At 45.8% G+C, this 24,146-nt stretch overlaps 1 protein-coding gene across 1 annotated transcript in view; it reads left to right on the forward strand.

The window, feature by feature from the left end:
* Positions 1–24,146, forward strand: part of csmd2 (CUB and Sushi multiple domains 2) — a 235,940-nt gene that overhangs the window by 193,738 nt on the left and 18,056 nt on the right. Inside the window, exons 45-57 of the mRNA XM_078290607.1 lie at positions 748–893; positions 982–1,062; positions 1,882–1,995; positions 8,590–8,778; positions 11,832–11,978; positions 14,612–14,800; positions 16,285–16,470; positions 16,985–17,179; positions 17,508–17,681; positions 17,802–17,975; positions 18,193–18,366; positions 21,699–21,887; positions 22,737–22,910. Coding sequence (XP_078146733.1) covers positions 748–893; positions 982–1,062; positions 1,882–1,995; positions 8,590–8,778; positions 11,832–11,978; positions 14,612–14,800; positions 16,285–16,470; positions 16,985–17,179; positions 17,508–17,681; positions 17,802–17,975; positions 18,193–18,366; positions 21,699–21,887; positions 22,737–22,910 — 2,132 coding nt within the window. The remainder of the gene's footprint in view (positions 1–747; positions 894–981; positions 1,063–1,881; positions 1,996–8,589; positions 8,779–11,831; positions 11,979–14,611; positions 14,801–16,284; positions 16,471–16,984; positions 17,180–17,507; positions 17,682–17,801; positions 17,976–18,192; positions 18,367–21,698; positions 21,888–22,736; positions 22,911–24,146) is intronic.

The raw sequence follows: 24,146 nt of genomic DNA on the forward strand, positions 1-24,146 counted from the left end.
TGTAAATGTCCATCCCTTTTTTCCTCCAAACAGCCCCAACTGTGTTGATCCTTCCCAATAAGCTCTTTCAGAGCCAAGATGGAGGGTATCGTGTTCCCCAGTTTCCAGTTACCACCGCTGTGTGTCTATCCATTGAACTACTGAGCCAAGGAAATGGGCCCCGTAATGGCGGCTTGGCCAGAGTGCTGTGAGGCGGCAGTCCCTAGCCAGCCGTTTCCAGAGCTGCTTGTAATCTCCCATGCCCAGTCTGACAGCCAAAGACAGATGGTTTTTAAGCTGAATGGTTGTGGCAGGAATCTGGGAGCTGGCTTAATCGGCCATGCCCACGCCGGGGGACTGCCAAGGCTGGGCCACAGCTTCCAGAGACACTCCCGTTGGACGGCACTTAGCAGGAAGAGCACAATCCAGACCTGTCGTTCCACGTTTATCTGTCATTTTTACCTTATTTCGACATAATCACCCAGAGCAGCCCAGGGTAATTGCTTTGGGTTTGATGAAGTGAGAGCAGCTTGGTTCTATTCCGCTGTTGGAAGCTGCTTGAAAATAATCTGGCATGTGGCATCGTTTGGGTTTCTGACAGATACATGTCGCAGAGCCCCTAGGTGCTTCCTGGGTGGATTTAGAGTGAGTACTAGGGCAGTGGCTGCTGACAGAAAATCCCCAGGGTTAATTGTCATCACTTTATCTACAGTGTTTTGCTCCAATCAAAGTTGTATCTAGTTGACCCGTTACCTTTTTTCCTTTTAGGGACGGCCCACAGGAGACGGCCAGGAAACTGGGCGTGTTCACCGACGGAGAGCCCAATGACCCGCCCAGCAGCACATCCAATCAGGTGCTGATACGTTTCCGTAGTAACACAGAAAAGGGTGGACTGTTCCGTATAAACTACCAAGGTATGTAAAGTAGATTACTTGAGCATATTTCCAAATATGATACATATAAACTCTGTTTGACTCACATTTTGGATTCTTTCCAATAAAGCCTACAGACTGCAGTTTTGCCTGCCTCCGCCCATCATTCCTAATGCAGAGATCCTGATGGCCAGCAAGGAATTTAAAATTGGTAGGTGGATAAGCAATCATTTACAAATAGGCTACACACGTGCAAACACACACTAGCACTAGCATGTAGATACTGGTGACTGTTTTGTGTTAGATGGTGGTCCAAGTCTGACTTGAGGATGCATAACATTTTGAGCAGTGCATCCTACTGCCAGTTCAGTTTCAGGCTCGGGCAGCTCTCATTAATAATATTCCCAGAATAGAACCAGGAAGCTTTACGCATAATGCACAACACACACACACACACACACACACACACACACACACACTTCCCTCTCAGGGGACACATTGCCCCTGCTACACTGACTACACATCCCATAAGGCAATGGTAGAGTGCTGACTCACAGCCAAACTACATTACCCAGGGAGCTTCGGGGCAACAATATAAATGAATGATGATGACAAAGTTATCAGAGAGCCAGAGGGATTCTGGGCAGGTGCTCTCATTCTCCCTGCAGAAGACAGTGGAGATTAATTCTCCCTATCTGTTTATTTGCATACCTCCTTGGCTTGTGATTATTCAGCAACACAAAGGCAGAGACACTGACATAGTGCTTCATCTATAGGGCCCCCAATGGGGATTCATTATGGCACTTTTTCCCACTGTTAACTCTAACTTTGTCTCTCACCGAGACACACGGTGGATTTCCCCTGTGTCATATACATATACAGGCCAAGGAGCGCTGACTGGTGTGTATCAAGACATTTTGGCTTGCATCAATCATCTGGATCGCTGCCATTGTCTCTGTCTCTGTCTATAACTCTGATTCTCTCTCTCTCTCTCTCTCTCTCTCTCTCACCTCCATCTCTCTCTCTTCAGGTGACATAGTGCGCTACCGATGTCTTCCCGGCTACCAGTTGAGTGGGAACAACATCCTGACCTGCCGGTTGGGGACCTACCTGGAGTTCGAGGGGCCTCCGCCCTCATGTGATGGTGAGTGGACTCCAAAGAGACTACAGAAAATGCTGCTACGGTATACAGCACCAATGTTATATATCCCTATATATACATGAGTCAGGACTGTAGTACTTGACTCTCGAGACCACTTTCTTGACATCTTGGATTTTGTCTTGTGCCTAATTTGACTCTGACTTTTCTTGGTCTTGGACACTATTGGATGTTGAGTCGACTTTTTCCCTCCTACCTAAAAAAAAATTCAGACATACATTTTTTTTTTACCTGGTGCACCATGGCTTATTTTCTCCCCAGCACTACAAACAATTTAAGGGATTACACCTGTGTGTAGTATATTGTGGTCCTCAATCTTCTATGCATTAAGTCAAAATCCTTTGTATTAATTAATCAGATGTTGAAGAGTGTAGTTTAGAGCTCCTACAGATAGATCTCTACATCTCTGTTAATCCTTATGGATCTCCTTAAGCATTATTTTTACATTCTGAGAGACATGTACACAGTTTATTGCTTATTTTACTCTTGAATAGCACTTGATCTGGTCTCTGTCTTGATTTGATTTCGACCCTCATTGGACCTGGTCTTAACTCAAGCTCGACTGGACTCTGTCTTGGAATAGACTTGGACTAAGGTGGTCTTGACTACAGCCCTGCCAACAATCCTCTGTATCTGTATCATCTCTATGGCTGGCCATCTCCCTTGGAAATAATATGCCACTTATTCTACTCTAGCCAGTGAGAGGTGAAGCAAAAATAATTATGTCCCCGAGGACTGAACTTCAGCTGATCAAATGGCTGCAAATACAGTTGACAATGACGTACAAGCAAGGGGTTGTAACCCTAAAATCATAGCTATTACTCATATGATCCTACTGAACCTTTTGTAATAACTTTGCAAAAGGAAGCATATACTTCTCCAAAACACACACAGACACAGGTTTTTCATCATGCCACAACAAAGTTGGAACACTGCATTCATCTGCTGAGGGGGTAGTCTGTGCGAATCTATTTCCAGCGAGGTTATAGGTAGCCGGTATCATTTTGCTCTAATCATAGACTCATACAGTAGTTCCAGTCGTGCCTTATTACTGGCTCCCATGGGTACGCTGTCTGCCTGTAGTCATGGAGCAGCAGCCACATCTCGGTTTGGTACCACTTTCCATCTCTGTGGATGATGCTCAGCTCCCATGGGGCCGAGGGAGGCTGCAGAGGCGCTCTCTACATGCCGGGAAATCGTCCTCCCAGAGGACTCAATGAGTGCAGTGTCCCCAGCACACCGCACCGTCATAATGTGTTGCGCACAATACTTTCCCTCAGGGCAAGAGACTGGGTGCATATGGGGGTCCCTCTCCTTCTCTCTTCATCGAGCTATCACAACAGCGTCTATCTCTCATCCTGTCACTTTCATTTATTGTTGCGCGCTCCTTTTTTACCCTCCCGCTTTCTCCTCTCTCTATCTTTCTTTGTTGTCATTTCGTGCGCCTCTCACTCTGTTTGCGGCTTGTTTGGCGGATGAGGGAGAATAGGCGAAATTTGATAAATGAAGCTAATTTGGACCTGCTAAATAGGAAAAATATGCAAATGCTCTCAGCGTGAGCAGAAAAAGGAGAGAGATGAAGAAGAGTTAGGGAAAAGAACGAGGGCAATAAAAGGGAGAGAGGAGCTATGTAGGAAATGGAACAAAGTGCACCCAGGACACCCAGTGAGAGGCAGAAGAGATGAGACAGAAAGTGTCAAAATGCAAGTGAGAGAGGAAAAAAAATTAAATCCTTTTTTGTGTGTGTGCGTCTGTTCCCCACCGTGCAGCCCTGGCCCTCGCCTCCTCAGCCTTCATGGTGCGCCGAGTGTTTTGCCCTGCCGTAATTCATCTCGGCTCTAATTGTGTGCGCCCGGCTAATCGTTCCCCTCGTGCTGAAAGAACCTTTATACCCGGGGCCAACAGTTCCAGCTGAGTCTCTCCCTCTGCCCGCAACGCGTCACTCACTCCAGATAGAGACAGAGCGGGGTGACAGAGAGGAAAGCCACAGATAAGGAAAGCTGGAAGAGAGAGGGGACGGGTGGGAAGGAATGGAGAGTAGCGTTAGCGTTACATCGAAAAGTGAGGAAACAAAATGATGCTGGCGTGGAGAGGGGGGGGGGGGGGGGGGGGGGGGATGGCATGGGGAGGGAGGAGGGTCGGAGATAAACAGAAGGGAAGCGAGCAGTTTTAGATTAATCCGAATAAGCTGAGGCTCAGCATGATGCTTGAGAAAAAGAGAGGATCGGGCCAGAGAAGACGGGAAAGAGACTGCCAAATGAGCAGAAGGATGGGGATATGGGTGAGAGTGGGACAGGAGTTAAAGAGGAAGGAGATAGAGAGAGAGAGAGAGAGAGAGAGAGGAAGAGGGAGAGACTTAGTTGGAGGGCAGCGAAGAGACGAAGTGCACAGCTCATTGAAATGCAGGGGACATGCCGGCTGCAGCTGCACCTATCAAATCACCGCTTCTAGCTCTGACAAGTACACCCCTCCCTGCATGTCTAGCTGCCACACACACACACACACACACTCACTCACACGCACACAGACACACACTGTCTAGCGTGTGTCTGGGTTACACCGGGCTGGATGTTGTCATTGCGATAGTCTTCCAGAGAGCAGCGCAGCAGCCCATAGCTAGTTCTGCAGTGCTGCTCGCCCCTCGCCGGCAGCGAGCCTCTCTCATCCTCCGCATTCTCTCCGTCTGCGCTCTCCTCTCCCTCCTCCCTCGCTCGCCGCTTCCCTCCCCTAGCTCACCAGCGTCAGATTTCTGTTCTTACGTAACGCATGTAGGCTACCCTTTTCTTCCCCCATTCTCTTTTTTGTTGCCTTTCTTTCTCCCCCTCTCTATCGTATACCCACAAAACCTCCCAAACTGACACGTACACAGATAAATGAAAGCAGTCAAACCTGCGCACGTTTGGCAGCCCCCCTCTCCAACTCCCACCCACCACATACGTACATATACACACACACACACAGTCTTGTCTTCTCCTCCTGCGTTTAATCTAGAGGATTGTATCCGGTCGTCATGGTAACTGGGATTACCTTCTCTCTTTATTTGGTTTCACGGCTCCTGAGATTAGAGCCTGATTTGTATAGTTTTGATTTGACTTGTGTTTGATTAAATTGATTTGTATTGGAGCCACGGCCCTTTACCACATCTGCATGACATTGAACTATTGTCGAAAGACCACAGGGAGCTGCAACACAACACACACAAAGCAACAGCACCGGTACATAAAGTTGCTCGAATTCATTAATGAAACACAACAAGCTTTGATGATCCAAAATCCCTGTGTTTATCCCCCAGACGGATTTCTGGTTAAACCTGCATAATCACCCATCACATTATCTTCCAAGCTAGCTGCCTTTCTTCTCTCCTCTCTCTCCCTTTGCCTCCCTCCCTCCCTCCCTCCCTCCCTCACTCGCCTCTCCTTTTCCTTTCGTTCCTCAGATTTATGTTTCCTGTTCTGCCCCCTCCCCCTTCTTTTCATCTTGAAACGTTAATAACGGACATGTGGAACATATTACAGCTTCCTCCTCTTCACACCTTCATTGTCATCCCTGACTTCTCAGACTTGTTAGATCCTGATCCGCACTAATGCTAATGTAGTGGCCCATCCCCTTCAATCAGCTTGTTATCGCCCCTCAGCTTATGCTAATTAAATACCAACATGGGTGAAGGCATCTCAACAGCACTGCAATACTGCGAGCTTGCTATAATGTGGATTTATGTGTGCGTGTGTGTGCGTTCGTACGTGCATGCTTGGGTGCATGTGTGTGTGTGTGTGTGTGGAGTGGCTGTTGCATATTACGAACATGTTATGCACAGAAGGAACAGAAGGAAGGTCTCGCAGATATTGCCATTCCCGTTACCTGTTTATTCCATTCCTTGTTCCATTCAATTGAAATTTGATTTTGCGACTCGGGCTTATCGACGTTGATCTCACCTTGTGTGTTGAAGCGGCTTTTTTCCAGCTGTCAGATTTGTCTCCTAATAGCCTTTTGTTTACAGCCAAACAGAGTGATGCCTCATCTCAAAGTGGATTAGTTTAATAAGTAGCAGGCGATGGGCAAAAGCTCCTATCTGTCTCATACCATCAACTCCCAGACAAGCTGAAGACGGCTTTGAAGACACTTTAGGGCTTTCTGAAAGGTCACCGGCGGCACGCATCTCATCCTCGGAGAATTGATCATTTAGTGAACTTCACTCCCACATTTTATATGCTACTTCCAGGCACAATCGCTTTAGCTATCAGCGATGGCTATAACTCTCTCGACTCCGATCCACTGAGTTGAATGGGGTTGTAAATGATTTCACAGACTTGGTGAATGTCATCTCAGAACTGGGAATCAGGGTAGATAACTGTCCATTTTTTACTTCAGAAGTTAGATGTAAAGGTATGACTTACATTACAGATTGCCACATAATGTGCAGCACGACGATTTGGACATATTGTGTCAGCAATGATACTGCTCACGTACCCAAGGTGATTATGCATTGAGCTAGCACATTGGCTGTCTTATTCATCTCTATTTGCTCATATGCATAAACACAATACTGTATGTTATTGCAATACGGCTACTGTGTCCTGACCTGTGTTACATAGCATTTGCAAATAATGCCAATACAATGAGTGCCAAAAAGTTTTGACAGAAAAAGTATTTTACAGGAAAGTTTTTTCAAAGTCAATTTAATATGGCTTTCTGTGACTGACAGCTTACCTGACATTATCTGAGCTGTCCTGAGGCGGTAAACCCCGCCCAACTGGTACTCCAAGTAAGGTAAAACAAATGCTAAGAATTATTTGCGAATACTGTTCGACCCAAGTCGGCCGCCATCATTCTACTGCCGATTTCATCATCTCTTTCCCATGAGCGCGCAGACAGACGGGTGGGTGAGCAAACCGAGAGGGACAGACACAATCACACATCCACACACACAAGAACAAGCTTACACACACGTAACACAGGTCCATGCGTGTACACACACACACACACACACACACACACACTGTCCCACAGAGGGAGCTGTGCTTGAGTGTGATTCAAAGTATTCAATATTTCACCACTGTAATGAAGGACCTGCCAGTGGTAAGCGCTGCCATGCCCTAAGGCAGAATAGGCTCGGGTATTCAAATAACAGCACACACAACAGGGGCATTTACACTGCCGGTTAGAGGTGCTGTCACACTTGGTTTACACACACACACACACACACACACACACACACACACACACACACACACAAACAGCACATTTAAAAGTGCCTGGTCATGTGCTTTGTGGAATGGTTTTTAATCACGTTTACAGCGTCTTACTGTTTTTCTTGCTTTCTGCTATGATTCGTAGTGTAGCCCCTGGCAGGTATTTAACAAGGTAAATCTATGGTTTTGCTGTGAGTTTGAAATGGTCTATTGTTAATTGGAAAGCTCTTAACAAGCTGTTGAGTTGAGCTCCAGCGGAGGCCGTTTCAGTGATCAAACTGTTAAGTACTTATGTGTATGCCAAAGTAGGCCCTTAGGATTCTCTGCACTTGGTGATATAGGAAGCAGTGAATTTTATTTGAGACTAAATCTACTTTATGCAGGTTTATTGTATCTCATATTCTGTTTGAAAGCTCATTATTATCTCAAAAGCAATTTTAGGATGGGAAAATCCCATTTTAAGGGAAGCAGAAGAGACAACAAAGATATACACATTTCTCTCTGTTGTGGAAACGTGATAGAGACAAAACACAGTGGAATGATTTTTTTTACTTTTGCATCTGTTTGACTTTGTGCTTTCATGCTGGTTATTTCACAGCCTTCCTCCTCAACACACTGCAGCCCCATTAGATCAGCGACGACAGAGTATGAGGCAAAAAAAAAGGGATGTAGCAGTAGCATTGTGTCATAGTTGCGGTGTCGGTGTCCTTTCATGTTGCAGCTTGTTTTTTGGGGTTCCACTCTGTATGCAGACAGCTCTGGCGGATTAAGAGGTAGGCTTCACAGCATCCCGGCAAAACGCAACAGACGGGAGCGCTGCGTAACGTCTGATAATACAGACTAAAACCACTGGGAAATGTCACAGCATGTCACGGAGATGTCCCACAAGAATACCAATGACAGGGGAATGAGATGAGCGGATGGATGCGGTCCGCCCAGACGTGCCACAGCGATACGGCTCCCAGGCAGATTTGATTGTTAGCCGCCAAGTTACCATCACAATGTCCTATCTGTCACACACTGACAAGGGGGAAAAAGGAGAGAATATGCTCATGGCAATCCAGTGATATTATCAAGCCATTTCCAGGACTGGCTTAGCATGGGCAGCTTTGTTTCCTGCGATAGCTCCAAGACCAGAATGACAATTACCTTAAGTATGCTTTTAGTCACATTGAGTTGCCCTCCAACAACAATGGAGCTCTATCCAATCCAATTTGTGCTTCAGGGCAAATTATGTCCTCTGAAAAGAGTGAACACCCATTACAAGTTATCTGCAATTATGAAACTACAGAGAATTGCACTCCATAAACAAACTGTTATTACTTTTTTTCAGTTTAGAATTCAAATTAATTCAACTCAAATCTTTTCTTTATTTTATTTCTCTCCACAGTGACATGTCCCATGAATGAGGTGCTGACGGCTTCCACAGGTGTCATCATGAGTCAGTCGCCAGGCAGCGGCTTCCCTCATTTTGAGTCCTGCTCCTGGGTGGTCAAAGTCGAGCCTGGCTACAACATCACCTTCACCATAGAGCACTTCCAGACCAGCCGGCAGTTTGACGAGCTTGAGATCTTTGATGGTGAGTGCCTATATCTGTTTTGAAAGTGAATGGAAACATATGCCATAGGGTTCGGTAGTTTTTTTTTTTTTTGTTTGTTTTTTTGGTTTATCCTGAGGAAATTGACTGAGCATGCGTGCTCTTTTCCAGTGTCGCCCTGCTTCACACTCACACAGTGACATTCACACCCTGGGAGCTGCCCAGTGCAGCCACAGTCTTCCACTGTTGACCGCTGAGCAGCTCTACTGGAGCAATTGGCCATTAAGTGCTTTGCTCAGGTGCCCCTCAATAGTAGTTGCTGGGAGAAGAAAGTGTTTTTCATGTTTCCCAGCCAGTATGGGATTCAAATTGGTTCTCCAACCTCTACGGTGCCACTACCTGAGGTTGTAATGACGAAGGAGACGTTTGATATCAAATGCCAGTTGAAGAAGCGGGTGTTTGACGTGTGATCTGGGGAAGAGATTTAACACTCGGTTTCATTGCATATTCCTTTTCATAAAGGCAGTAGAATGTATAAAATGGCCATATGTCTGGTGATATTACATGTTCATTATAAAAAATATTGTATAAAGAGGTGCACCAATACTAGTTTTTTCAGAACCAATATGAGTATGAGTACTTTATTATGTAGAGCGCCTGATATGACTACCGATCTGAATACCACTCAGTTAACATTTATTCCTGTGACCTAATATTGGCCTATTATAAAACAATTGAAAATTGTGTAAAAATCCTCAGCCAATTGGAATATTTAGAGTAATACAAAGTGAACATAATTATAGTGAATGAAAATATATATATTTTTAAAAATTAAGTTTCATACCATACATTTCTACCAACATTACCTCCCTTTTCCAAAAGTGTGGTTGTATTTTGAAGGCAGAATCGCCTCACTTCTGGTGTTATTCTAACTGCCTCTGGCTGGTTTGAGAGGGCCACTTGGCCTCTTCTCCACTCTCAGGACTCCTAGACACCTTATTTTGGCACAGTTGGCGCTTTGCTTCACTGAGATCAAAATTTCACCACACTGCAGACATTTTTCCACCTGCCGGAGAAGTATGTTATTGTGCCAAAGCGCAGCTCATTAAAGTATCGGGACAGCTTTTGCCATCCGAGTGCAAGTACGTGGGAGCTGGATTGGCTCCGATTCCAATACTGTAGATAGTTTGGTGCTTCTGTAAAATTGGGTTTGCATCGAAATTTGAATGTTATCCATGAAAAATTAATAAAGCGGTGATAAACTAATTAATATCGGGTTGACTAGATGTAACAATAGAGCAGTTTATATGATGTTACAGGATTACATTACAACATTGATGACAGAAGGACGTTTTGGAGCTGCATAAAAATGACTTAAAGAAGAAAAGAGATGAAACATTACAAGAATAACTTCATTTCGGGATGGGTTGTTGAAATAGGTGTTACATACAGTAGGTAGATAAGGAACAGTGTGTTTGTGAATGAAGCCAGGACTCAAGAACTCAGTCACGATCACTTGGGCAAAGGGTCGGGAGTTGAGCGCTCTCATTTCAGATGTGATTTCAATCCAGCCTAAAGTCAGTACAAAAGGTCAGTGCCCCTGTCAGCGAGGTACAAGGAATACAGGTCTGAATTATTGGAAATGCAGGCACACAATAGCTATCATTCCCCGTCCCGCTGGTGAATGAACTAGAGCATTACTTTCTAAGTTGGCTAACTGCTTCTCATATTAATGAGCGATCCGGTGGAGCATGTGCAGCTACAAAGTAATTAAGACCACAACCCCTCATATTTAGATATTTAGTCTGGCATGAGTCTGGTATCATTTGGGTATGGCAAGTTGTGACACATGCCGTGGCTTTGGCTAAGTCCAAATTTGGTCTTGTAGTTTTTATAATTGTAATTGAGAGTAAAGATCAAGGAAAAATGTAATCACCTTGGAAGCTATATCTAAAAGAAAACAAAAAAAATCACATCGGGGGGGCATCTCTAAGCTGTGTGCGTCTGTGCGAGATAATTTGGTGACCAGAGTTTCTCATCAGTCATTGCTCCACTTATCCTCAGAAATGTAGTCAATATAAGCAGGTATCAGAGTTTTGGCCTCACAAAATAATATTAGATGCGGGGTTTGCTTTGCAATACCTCAGGGTTTAGTGAGTTTACACCCCTGGAAAGCTCCAGTGCATCACTATCCCCCCCTGTAGATCAGAGAATGATGCTGATTAGGCCTTTTAAAACACTGGCCAAGACAGATGATAATACCCCACACACACACACACACACACACACAACCCCACCTCCTCCCCCAGCCAAGGACTCATTTACAGCGGTAAAAAATTGCCACAATCAAGGGCTAAAATAAAACTGACAGCAGGATGTAGTGTAGCGTCTTCCCCAACCGCAGCTCTCTGCGTTTACCAAGAGTAAACCACACACATGGTGACAGAGCCCCCCCACCTGCCTTGTACATTTGCATGTGATTAGAGGCACAGTCAGGAACCCTGCCTGGCTGCTCTGAGAAAATGGCGGTCGCATGCACTAGTGTTGCTGATTAGTGCTTTTTATCTTCAGCCGAGTGGGGGGAACAGACGTTCGCCTAACCTCGGGGCCTGCCAAGCCAAGTATGGATCAGAACCTTTTTCCTGCAATTATGAGCTGAGCAAACTTTCATTTTATCATACTGTAGCAAAACGCACAACCACTCAACAGCCAGCTCCGGGACAAGTTAGATTCATATCAAAATTCAAAAAGTTCAAAAGTTCAAATTGGGAATTTTCCAAATGATTTACGCACTATCTATGCAGATCTATGCAGTGTACATTTATGAGGCGAAACTTCATGACTTCAAGACCTTCATGAGAATTTCATTGACCTAAATGTGGGATCTTTTCGCTCTGAATTTGATCAGCTCTCTCACACCCAAGATATTATTTTGAAAATCCTTTGCTGGAAATGTTTGTTTATACAAAAGCATCATTGCCCTCATTCATTTATTAGATGCAATTCATGGGGATTCATTAGATGGAGACACACAGGAGACTTTTAAAGGTGGATTCTTCATAGACCACTGTCTTTCTCTCCCTCTCTCCATCCAGGCCCGTCCCGACAGAGCGCTCTCCTAATCACCCTCAGTGGTAACTACTCCAACCCACTGAGCATCACCAGCTCCAGCAACAAGGTCTATCTGCACTGGTCCTTCGACCACACCACCAGCCACAAAGGCTTCCGCATACGCTACTCAGGTCAGTAAGGAAGGGGGATACACTAGCACAGACTGCATGGTCAGTTAGAAAACGGGAACAGTATTTTGGAAGAATCTGAAGTCTGTGACATTGTCGCTTATAGACATCTTTGTTAGATCTCATCCGACGGGTTTGTGGTTTATTGTGTCAACAAGACCAACATTTGGAGAGCCAATGCAGCTGAAACGACTAGAAATACGAGCCATCTCCATGACAACCTAACGGGGGCGGTAAGCATCTGCAGCACTTCCCTCCGTGCAGCACAGGTCTGGGAATTAGTAAATGCTGTTGCTCGCACCGGTTATTATTCTTCTGTTTTGTCCTGCTCCCATGAAGGATCTGCTGGTATACGACACCTGCATAACTCGCTGTGAATTATGACTGTGTAAATATTTAAAAGGCTCCCTCCGTTCCGTATCAACACCACTCAGCCAGATTGACTAATCGTCTCTCTCCTCCTCTCAGTGGAGCCCTCCGTCTCCCCAACCGGATGTTCTGTCGTTTCTCTGCCCTTTTTTTCCTCCCCTTGCCTGTTTTACATTTTTTCTGTTGGCCGTGATGGATTTTGCCATGGCGGGCTACGTGACAGACGGGCTAAGTGACGGCTGAGAACCCACAAGTTGCCACGGCCAATATGGAGTTGCCTTCTGTAGCACCTTGGTGGGGAGGAAGAAACAGATGGCACAGGCAGATCCAATGTCTTCGGCTGTGTTCTTCATCAATCCATCTTTTGTCTCCACGGGCCAGTCTTCCATCACCGACTAGCTACCATTTCCTCTATTACCTCGCCCCCCCTCTCTCCCTCCCCTTTTCAGTTTTCAATTCTTTCTCTTCGTCTATGGCTCCTGGACTTGTTGTTTTCACCCCTATTTCTCTCACACCTTTCCCTCACCTCATTTAGATGCATTCATCTCTTCCATCCTTTCAACCTCAATCAACTCACCGTCTGCCCGTCTGTCACTGTCTTACTGTCTCTTTCTGTCTGAATGTCTCTCTCTCTCTCTCTCTCTCTCTCTCTCTCTCTCTCTCTCTCTCTCTCTCTCTCTCTCTCTCTCTCTCTCTCTCCATTTCCCTCCCTCCCTCTCAACCTCCGTGTCTAATATCCATTCCAATCCAGTCACCTGCCCATGTAGATCTGATTTCTCCGAGCTGGAGGGCTGATTGCGGCGGGACAAGCCGTACGCCGTAACTGGCAGAGGGAGAGGCAGAGCGGGGAATAAAGAGAGAGGGGCAAATGAGTTAGACACAGATAGAGGTGAAGCATTGAGCTGGAGCTCAAGGGTGGCTCAGGAGCCGCCAGTCACGGTGACTGACAGGAGAAGGCCTTGCCAAGGAACATAGCTGCGGCTGCGTATTAAATATCACTGGGTATAAACATTGGGTTTGCGTGCGCTCTAACCTTACCCTCATGGCCATCAAGGAGGACAGTAATGGGAATTAATCCCTTGGTGGTTGTCTAGACGACTTCCTGCCCTTCAAACTCGAGTTGAACACTTCCCCAGAATTAGCGAAGCCCCGAGCAACAGTCAAGTCTAGTTCCTGCTAAGGAATGTATCTCATGTCTTACTTAGTGGATCTAAGTGTTAAACTCCACGTTCGCTCTCCCTTATCTAACATCTCGTTCAGTGCCACAAAATGGTCTGTCGGCGCACATGAAAAGTCTCACATTCTCTGCCTCACCGGAACAATTTGTGCGCGACAGCAACATCTCATAAATGCTGAATATATATCACGCGGTTAACACGGCTGTAACTTTTTATACCGTAAGGGAGTCTTATCTGATCGTCTGCATGGTGCTAAAAATTCCCAGTAACTCGAAAGAGAGGGAATTTTCATTGCCGGATGCGGGTGGTTTGAGCCGGAATTTGCATTTTTATAGAGATGTAATGTGGTCATAGCGATTAAGCGTAATGGATGATACGCTTTTTTTTTTGTGTCCTTGGTCCACTTCCATCCTAATCTCCCCCCACACTCAGCGCCACTTGCCACGTCACGCAGCCCTGTGCCGTTGCACCAGGGCGCTATCTTAAATCTTTTCACAATGGGTGTTCTCACTTTCCCCAAAGAAACCCCCTTATCCATCTGCAGGTGTGTGTGTGTGTGTGTGCTGACGCCACGTTATTGCGAGATCTTTGTGCAGAGTGCAATTCAGCCGCAGTTTTTCATTCTCTGGAAACCACAGACCTGTTGCTGGCACCACTTGGGATGATGTATGATTATTGCAGCCACCTATTTAGCCAACAAACAAAAACAGATACATTGTTCCTTTTATTGTGTATCCATCACTTTTATGATCTCCCCCTGTTGCCGCCGACGAGCTCCTGTTTCCGCTTTGCAGAACATTTAGTTTCCTTTAATCAATTTCCCTTGTCTCTAGTCTGCAGTTTTTGCCTTAAAGATATTGCAGTGTAGCGCCTTGCATTAATACTCATCCCTCTTCACCACGCCAGGCGTAGAAGACAGATGCGAAGGAGATCTGGGGGCTCAGACGCTATTAAAGGCGCATTAATCGCTCACCTCCTCAAACAACAACTTGCATCATCTTGCATCATTATCGTGTTTTTATGCTTGTCCCGCTAAATTATAATGTATGTTTATTCATATTTGTAGCTGTTTTTTTTATGTTTTCCCAGCGGCCTACTGCAGCCCTCCAAACAACCCGGTAAATGGCACGGTGCACAGTCTGACAGGCACTAAGCTGGGCAGCGCCCTGCGTTTCAGCTGTGATCAGGGCTTCCGGCTCATTGGCCAGAGCAGCGCCACCTGCACCCGGACCCCACAGGGGATCTACCAGTGGAATGCACCGGTACCACTTTGCCAAGGTGAGAGCCCACCTGTAGCCATGTGGGACGACGGGGAGGTGGAATTGTTAAGAAAACACGGCCACAGAAACATGACCCAGGTGCTTGGAGAAGGATCCCACTCCCACCCACTCACTAGAAAGGCCTGTCAGAATTTGAATATTTTACAGCTGCTTTCGGTGCATTTGCATCAAAAGTGAAAACAAGTGAAACAAATCTGCCAGGTGAAATTATTTGGGGTGAAATCATATCAACTTTTTGCATTACAAGTCACCTTGTTTCAATAATCTTCTTGAATCAAGTGACATTTTTTCTCGAATTCCCGAAAGTGGGACACGTCATTGGAAACAATTGTAGTTGTGAAATTGTGATAAGGAAAATAAGATTTTGAGACTCAGTGCCAGACTAATTGACTCGTTAAGATGTATATTTTTTGCAGTGAGTGTATTTTCTAACGGCAGTCATTCTTGTTTGAGTTGATTGCAAAAATATATCTGAATCCTTTTGCTGTGGATCAAAGGGTGATTTCAACTGACAGTGTGCCATCAGCAATAGCCTCTGAGCCTTGGGCGTGCTCCAAGGAAGCTCACTTCACTGTTCCTCAGGAATTGCTTTGGAGATACCGCTACATTACATTAATGATATTTCAGTGACCTGAGCTGAATTGTTTGATGTGTCAATATTGTGTGCTATTTTCACATTCATGCGCTTCTCCCAATGCTCATTTTTGTTTGAAAAGATCTATGGTAATTGCATAATTCCACATGAATAAAAATTGCAGTTATCCACTGTCAACTGAATGACATTCTAAAAGTTTTAAAGTATTATGATCTAAGAATAGATAGCATTGAGAAAAAGGTGAACTGACTTTAATTTAAAAAAGCTTACAAAAATCGTTATTTTAGATTATGCGAGACGGTGATGCCATTGTGCAGTTAAAATTGTGTTCATTGATTTTCAATTTTCTATTTTTCAATGACTTTTTTTTTTCAGCTTCTCCCTCTGCTTGTGTTTAGATTTTTACCATGAAATCTAAAAGCTACACAGCCATAGCCTAGTTTCCAGCCGGCTGTATTAACAACATCAGCTCAGGTGGAAACAGAGCAGCGGGGCAGCCATTCAGTGCCTGGTCAAGTCTACAGCAGGTGTAATCTCCACTATGAATTGCACGCGCTCTCTCCAGACTGGAGTGTTTACCATTGTGCAGATGGGGGGCCCTAGCTAATGTTTACTGCACAATGATGCCGGCTCTGGGAGTGCATTTGTACAGGGAGCCTATTGTGAGCTCGGCGCTGTGCATACAAAGATGGTTATTGTAAAACACTTTGCTGCCTGTGCTTTCTGTGCTGGTTTGCCTAGGGGCGAAACGAGCCTTTCCACACCTGCCTTAATCCAGATGTGCTCAATCTCATGTGGATGAAAAGAAAAAAAAACAAAAAAAACAAATGCACCGCCTTTACCCGCTCTGTCTTATCTTCTTGCGATATCCCTCTTTCCCGCACCAGTCATGTCCTGTGGGATGCCGGTGCCTCCAGTCAACGGCAGTATTGTGGGGCAGGATTTCACTTTGGGAGCCAGGGCAATGTACCAGTGTAACCCCGGCTTCCGGCTGGCCGGACCCCTCACCACCTCGGTGGTCTGTCAGGAATCTGGGAGGTGGAGCCCCATTGAGGCCCCGCCCAGATGCATACGTGAGTATTTCTGTTACTGCCAGTTTGTTCAGCTATTCATTTTCAACAGAGAAAAAACATTATACATCTCCATGTGGACTATACTTTGCAGTTAATAAATACTAAAGAATTCATGGGCACAGATCTATGTTTACATACTTAGATTTTGGCATTTCAGAAGTTTTAAAAGCTGTGGTACTTTCAGTTCAGAGTATTCCTGTAGGATCATTTCAGATTAAAACTCAGTTTTCATACTTGCAGTGATAAATCCCCTGCAGCATAGTTGGGGATGTGTGGCCACAAGCAGCTAAACCAGATTACTGTTCAACTCACTGCGAAGTTGGTGTCACATACAGTATTACTTCAGGAACTTATTCAGGAATCAAGCTTTCCAATATTATTGCAACATGTGTATCAGAATTAAACAGTTGAAATGGTGAAATGCATAAAGTATATCTAAACGCATGATAATAAGAGCACCAAACTCATCTAGATATTTGATCTAATGCTGTTGGTTTAACCTCTGACTTTGCAGCTGTGACCTGCCCTGACATCGGCCACTCTGCCGTGGATCATGGGAGATGGAGGCTGATCTATGGAACTCAAAACCAATATGACGCTATTATGATGCTGATATGCGACCCGGGATATTACTACAGGGGTCAAAGGGTCATCCGCTGCCAGGCCAACAGCAGCTGGAACTACCCGGATCCTCGCCCAGCCTGCGACAGTGAGTGTGAACTACACATCCCATGGTGCAGTTTTCCTCCTGTTAACAGCCTCATTTGCACTAATGCACCGGAAAAACACTGCCAGTAAAAGTAATTTGTCAGGCATAAAAAATGTTAATCCACTCAAATAAGTCTTATTTACATTCAGTCAAATTGTGATATTAGGAAGGAAAATTACCTTACAAAACAGGTGCAAACATTTCAACCAAAATAAAGTGAATGACAACCAAACAAAGTGATTATCCAAACAAAACAAATTAGGTGTTTTATTGTTGATCAGATTTTTGTCAATTTGAGGTTATAATGCAATATTGTTTACCATCTCAGTCATCTCCTGTGGGGACCTTGGGACTCCACCAAATGGCAACAAGATTGGAACACTGACTGTGTATGGAGCCACAGCCATTTTCTCCTGCAACACAGGATATACTTTGGTGGGCTCGCGGGTCCGAGAGTGTATGTCCAACGGGCTTTGGAGTGGAACACAGGTCCAGTGTCTAGGTGAGATCCCCGTATCTAAAAAGAACACAATAAAGTACTGGAAATGGGTTCAAAACTGTTCAAAAATCTACTTCTATCCAAAAGTCTGAGCTTGTCTCTCTCTCCCTCACTCGTCCATAGCCGGCCATTGCGGCACACCTGAGCCCATAGTGAATGGTCAGATCATTGGGGAGAACTATAACTACCGAGGCAGCGTGGTGTACCAATGTAACCCAGGATTTCGTCTCATCGGCGTGTCGGTGCGAATCTGTGAACAGGATCACCGCTGGTCAGGACGCACCCCCGTCTGTGTCCGTAAGTACCCGCAGAGCACAGCTAGCTAATTAATGCCAAAGCTTTGGGCATGGATTTTACAGTTATGGGCTTGTAAACTGGTCAACTTAGCAGGGGTTAGATTTTGATTCTATAGCCCCAGGTCTTGTTTTTCATGGGTTTAATATTAGATCTTTAGAAATCATTTACCCTCTCTGCACATTTAAGTAACTGTTATCTTTTTTTCTGACATCCATAGCCATCACATGTGGTCACCCGGGCAACCCTACCTTTGGTGTGACCCAGGGAACCCAGTTCAACCTGAATGATGCCGTGCGCTTTGTCTGCAATACCGGATACGTTCTACAGGGGGCTGTCAAATCTACCTGCCAGTCCAACGGCCAGTGGAGCAACGCCCTCCCCAAGTGTAAAAGTAAGTGTGTGTGCGTGTGTGTGTGGGTGGATGCACATGCATATCGGTTGGGGTGCACATGTGATTCCATGTCTGTCCGTATATCCATCTATGTGTATACATTTATGGGGAACGTGTTGTGATCTCATCTAGATCTGAGCTGTGCATGGGCGAAGGACAGCAACTGTTGCATCGTTAATCACGTGTATCATATTGTGTGAATCATCAGAGCGATAAACAAGCCACAGATTGTTCTAGCGTAGTACATACCTTATGCACAGAGTGAGGACATTGTGAAAAGGTGTGCTCGTTTCCATGTACTTTTGTATTCTCTTCCATTTGTGTGTGTAGGTATTACGCCGCCTATTGTATTGTGCAAGGTCACATCCTTAACGACCACAGACGACCCCAATCACAGAGTGAGCGGAGATGAAGCGCAGAGACATCCAGAGGGAGAAAGAGTTTAAATGGCGCATATTAGGGGAAATTGAAATGAAAAAGCAAAGAGAAGCCTGGATGATTTAATTACCACGGTCTCAACCGCAGGGTCCGTGAAGGTTCCGGATAATATTTACATGTGCCGCTATTTCCTCCTAGCTATAGCTACCTCGATTACACCCCAAGGCTCACCTGTCTGTCAGGGAAACAAACTCGGTTAAATAACCAAGGAGAGGGAGCCAAAAGCAATCGCCGGGTCCTTGAGCCTGTGTGAGAGACAGCGGCCTTTTGAGACCCGTATCCTGGTTTTATCTCGGAATGAGAATTAGCCCGCTCCGCTTTGAAAGAGGGAGGCGAGGACTTTTAATTTGGCAGCGTTCGTATTTTCCCAGACAGGCGACGGATCTGGGCACCCATGTCTGTCTCTAAGTCCCCGCTAACTGAGGGCTTTGTGACAGGCACAGAAAAGGGCTGCTGGCGAGGTCGGGGCCCTCTGTGACAAGGCAGTGACAGAACCAATGACGGATTGACTTATGAGTTTGTTTTAAATGAGGAGAGAAAGGAAGGATTTGGCCTTTTTTTTTTTTTAGACATTTATGAAGGGATGAGGAGGTTAAAAGTCTCCGAGATATCCTTCTCCAGTTGATAAAAAAAGAGAGAGAAGTGCATTCGGCTGCTGCATGCATAAGCAGGCGAGATTTTCTCCCAGACACATGCCTTAAATCTCTCCGCTCCAGTAGTGACATCATATTAGCATTGGCCTTGTTTCCATGCAGACACTGACTCTGAGATGCATTTTGTCTGAGTGTCTTAGAGTGTGTGTGTGCCTGTGTGTGTGTGTGTGTGTGTGTGGGTGGGTGTGGGTGTCTGTTTTGATAGCACATTATCCTCACTGTTGATGCGGAGACATAAGCAGCTTAGGGGTCTTTTTGTCAATCAGATTTATCACCTTAATTACGGCATTCAAGTCATATTCGGCGGTGCGTGCTCTCCTGTCTGCCTTTCACAAACCTGCATTTACCCTCTCAGTGTAAAACGAAGTGCTGCGGCAACATCCGCTTCATCCATCTCACCTCAGCCTTAGTCATCATCATGTCTCCCCTCCAACTTTCCCTCTCCGCGCACTCCTCCCCACCTCGCTTCTCGTCTTTTGCATCACCGCGTTGCACTTTACTGACCGCCGGCTCTTCATTTAGAGCCTTTCCTCGGCTTCAAAACGGACAGAGGGTAGCGGATAGATAGATGAAGGGATGAAAAGGAGGGGTGGGAGAGTGGCACGCAGAGGGAAGGGCGGGGCAGGAGTCGGTCAGACAAAGCTAATGATATCCAGGGTCCAGATCTTAACTACAGGAGTCTGCACTACTCCATCAATAATGCAGGGAGCAGGAGAGCACCGGCGGCCCAGCCAGTCTCCTATCCCTCTCTAATCACCACCAATTTGTGTCACAGCAACGCCGCCGCAACACCGCCTTCTTTGGAAAGAATCGTTGTGTGTGTGTGTGAGTGTGCGAGTGTGTGTTTATTTGTCTTTCAGTGAACGCAGGCGAAACGGAACAGGAAAAAAAGCACACTTTGACACACCACCTACATGGGCGATGTTTGGCAGGAAGCCAAGAGGAGAGGGTGGCTGGGGTCCCCGCTCCTGAGGGGAACAGAGATGAATTACCTCGGCCCTTCTTCTCCTCTCTCTTTATTCTTCTTTCCCCCTTTCATCCTTTCCCCTTCCTCTCTCTGCTCACTAGGCCACTCGAAAAATTTGCCAGGAGGTCAGCTGTTGGAGTTGACTGTTGGTTCGCTTTTGAGCCTACGTCGCCCCGCTACATTTATTCAAAGCTCAATTCTGGGCTTGGAAAATCTCGTGCTGAAGCAGCTCCGCCGCTTCAAATACGCTTTGTAGTGTTATTATGCGGCAAGTTGTAAATGATGGCACCACGGGTCAGCGCTCTACTGGAAGGAATACATTATAATAGGTATTTGGGGGGTGATTTAGCTGTGCTGGCCAGCTTGGGAGCATGAAAATGAGAAAGCTTTTAGACACATTAGCATACAATGGGTTCATTTTGGCTGTGGAGAAGGCGCGCACATGGGGGCGAGACTGGCAAGGCAAACAGGGGCATAATGGCTGCGTGGGCACTCCTAGACACTGTTCTGCAACCCATTAGTGTTTTGGCATCACTGTACACATTTAGTTGTGTTTCCCAGTATAGACTACACAGGAATTTTGGAGGAGTTGTTGCTCACTGTAGACCTGCTATGCTGAAGTAATGTAGTCAGGTTTTGATGTACGTTGGAGTTGAGATGCTCAAGAAAAGTAGTGTTGGTAGAATCCCATAGCCTGGGACACTTTGCTGAAAGGCTCACCGATAACATTATGTCATGAATTTTAATATATATTGCACCATCAGGGCCTCTTCCTCTCTCGCTGTCAACCTCACCCCCCTCTCTGTCCCTCTCTCTTCACTCATCCCTCATCCTCGCCTTCCCCAGCTCTCTCCATCTGGTGCTAAACTGACACGGTGCCTCTTCTCCTGTGAGCTCTCCATCCATCACTATCTCTGCACCGTGGAGGCCAGCAGGAGACTGGCTTCCTTATGAAGCAAATGTTTGTTTCCAGAGTCTGCCTCCCACTTCATTTGGATTGGGGTGAATGGATGGATGGTGGGCGGGTGGCAGCGGCAGATGAGGAAAGGGCTGGACGGAGAGAGGAAACGAGTGCGGAAACATGAATGGGCTTAGTCGCTGTGAGGGAGTGTGTTTTGGAATGAGTCATATACAGCAGTACATATGTGCGCATAACCAGACATAAAATTGCAGAGTTGTGGGGGAATGTGAGCAGTATGGTTGCACCTCCAAAAATATGGATATGTAACTCTCTATCTCTCTCTCATTCTCTCTCCCACCACCACCCCCTCCAGTTGTGAACTGTACAGAGCCGGGCCATGTCGAGAACAGCATCCGGCAGGTACTGCCCAGCGGGCCGCATCGCTACAGCTTCCAGACCACCGTGTCGTACCGCTGTAACCCAGGCTACTACCTGCTGGGAACCAGCTCCATTTCTTGTCAGGGGGACGGTACCTGGGACCGATCCCTGCCCAAGTGCCTGCGTGAGTACCACAGCGCTTGGCTGTCAGTGGCGCTGCATGATTTTCAGTGTTAATTATGCAGTGAAAAAGCAATGGTGAATGAACGTTTAGACAGGTATAGGGATTTGAATGCAGTGTTGTTGAGCTCAAAGAATGAAATCATTACTCGTTACAGGTTTCAAAAGTACACATAATTCCCTGGGAGCAGTCATTTGTTACACGGCTGGGGGTGTTACTTTTCCGTTACAGCCCCAAAATTGCCGATTGCATCCTTTCTTGCCTTCGTAAATTGGCATAACACAATTACCTCGGCGGTGTGATGACAATTACTGCTCCTGTGTGAATGATCAGGGGAACCAAATAGCGTTGATATCCAATGTTCTTGTCATTCTGTTGCTTGATAAAATCAAAGGAGTGGGGTTTGCTTCCATTCGAAGAGAGCAGATTGTTTTTTATATTTCTAATCTAAACTAGCTAAGTGTGAGAAGACGGCAACTAATTCTGAGAAAAACAAATCAGGGGAAAGTGCTGGATACAGTTTTTGGATAGTTCAACTTCAGTCTGATATTTAGGGGGGCTGACAATAGAAGAGAAGATTTATTTTTTGGACTAGTAACTGTAATATTACTACTCAAATTGAACTAGCAATATGTTACACCACTCATTATTGGGAAAAGTAATTATATTACTCTAATGCATTGCTGAATAATGCACTACCACCCAACACTAAAATGACAGGCATTATACTGTATTGTTTTTCTGAATTCATGAGGCAGGAAAATGTTGCATATGTTGGTGCATTGATCACTTCCTCCTCATTGGCCTTGCTCATTGGTCTCTTTCTCTCCCTCCTCTGCTCTGATTGGACAGTGGTGCTGTGCGACCGCCCCAGCATGCCGCCGTACGCCCAGATCTCGGGCGACCGCCGGACGGTGGGCTCGGTCATCCGCTTCAGCTGCATTGGCCAGCGCACCGTCGTCGGCAACACAACGCGCATGTGCCAGCTGGACGGCCAGTGGAGCGGCTCGCTACCACACTGCTCCGGTACGGAAAACTGTTCCCGCATTGACCGGCCGACTGTCTGTTCGGAACGGCGCCTTCTATGAAACTCCAAATAACCCTGCTTTATGAAGGACAGTGCTAACTTTATGTTCAAGATCACCTTAAATGAATACATTGGAACGGGGGGCATCAGATCATTAAAATTTGGAGCCATGTGCTGGTGTAGCCCATTTTCTCAACCTCTTCCCACCCTCCTGCCTCTAATACTCGATTAATTCTGATGTAAAATCATCCCCCGGTCGCACGGATGCCTTCGTAATGCCAGGCCAACAAATAAAGAGCTTTGGGGGTGGCTGTTAGTAGGCGGTGAGCTCAGTAGGTGGACCAAAGATGGAGCTGTGTGTCTGCACTACAGGCCTCAAGGGCGAAGACAGTGTCCTCCATAAAGCTGCTTTAATCTGCTCATATTAGACTGAGGAACAGGGACGCCCACGCCTCAGCCCGGGTTATAAAGCACTATAAAGACGTTGGCCCCCGTCCTCCTCCTCCCCCTGCCGCGCTGCGCTTCAGGGCTCCTCGTACGCTCACACACACACACAGGGCCATGGGGGCGTCCACACAGGCAAATGCATGTGCACAAATACATTCATATCCACGAAGATGTGATAGAAAAATACACAAACATAGACCGTGACAGAAACACACAAACTCATGCACACACACACACACACACACACACAAGCCGACTGATCATAAAAAAGCATGCTGACAGTTTAATGTCACAATTCATGACATTCATATATCCTGGAGATTGCTGGCGTTCTCTCAACGGACAATAAACGCAACCTTTTCATACAGATTTCCCTCACTTTCTGAGCTATGCGCTGTTAAAGCGATGTTGACCAGAGCCCTGTAAAACCAGGAGCAGAGAGCAATACACAGTAGCACTAAATGTTTTGTGATTGTTTTAAATGGGCTACGTGGAATTATGGAGCAAAGCACAAAATATATGTGCGACTCAGTGAGATGAAAAATCACATCGCCTTGCACATTTTCTGCATGCTGAACACATAAATATAATGAAACATAATGTATTTGGAAAACCAATCACTCCTTAAGGAGGGAGGGCAATATGATTTTCCTATCGGATGGAGGCGGGTTCAAATCATATCGTTATTAATGTGTTGCAATATGAAAATATCACTCATGTGGAGAGTATGGTTCTAATGTGTGTTACTCTCCACATGAGCAATAGTCTCATATCCTAAAACATATAAT

Source organism: Centroberyx gerrardi, chromosome 19 (genome assembly GCF_048128805.1).
Source record: "Centroberyx gerrardi isolate f3 chromosome 19, fCenGer3.hap1.cur.20231027, whole genome shotgun sequence".
Lineage (NCBI taxonomy): Eukaryota > Metazoa > Chordata > Actinopteri > Beryciformes > Berycidae > Centroberyx > Centroberyx gerrardi.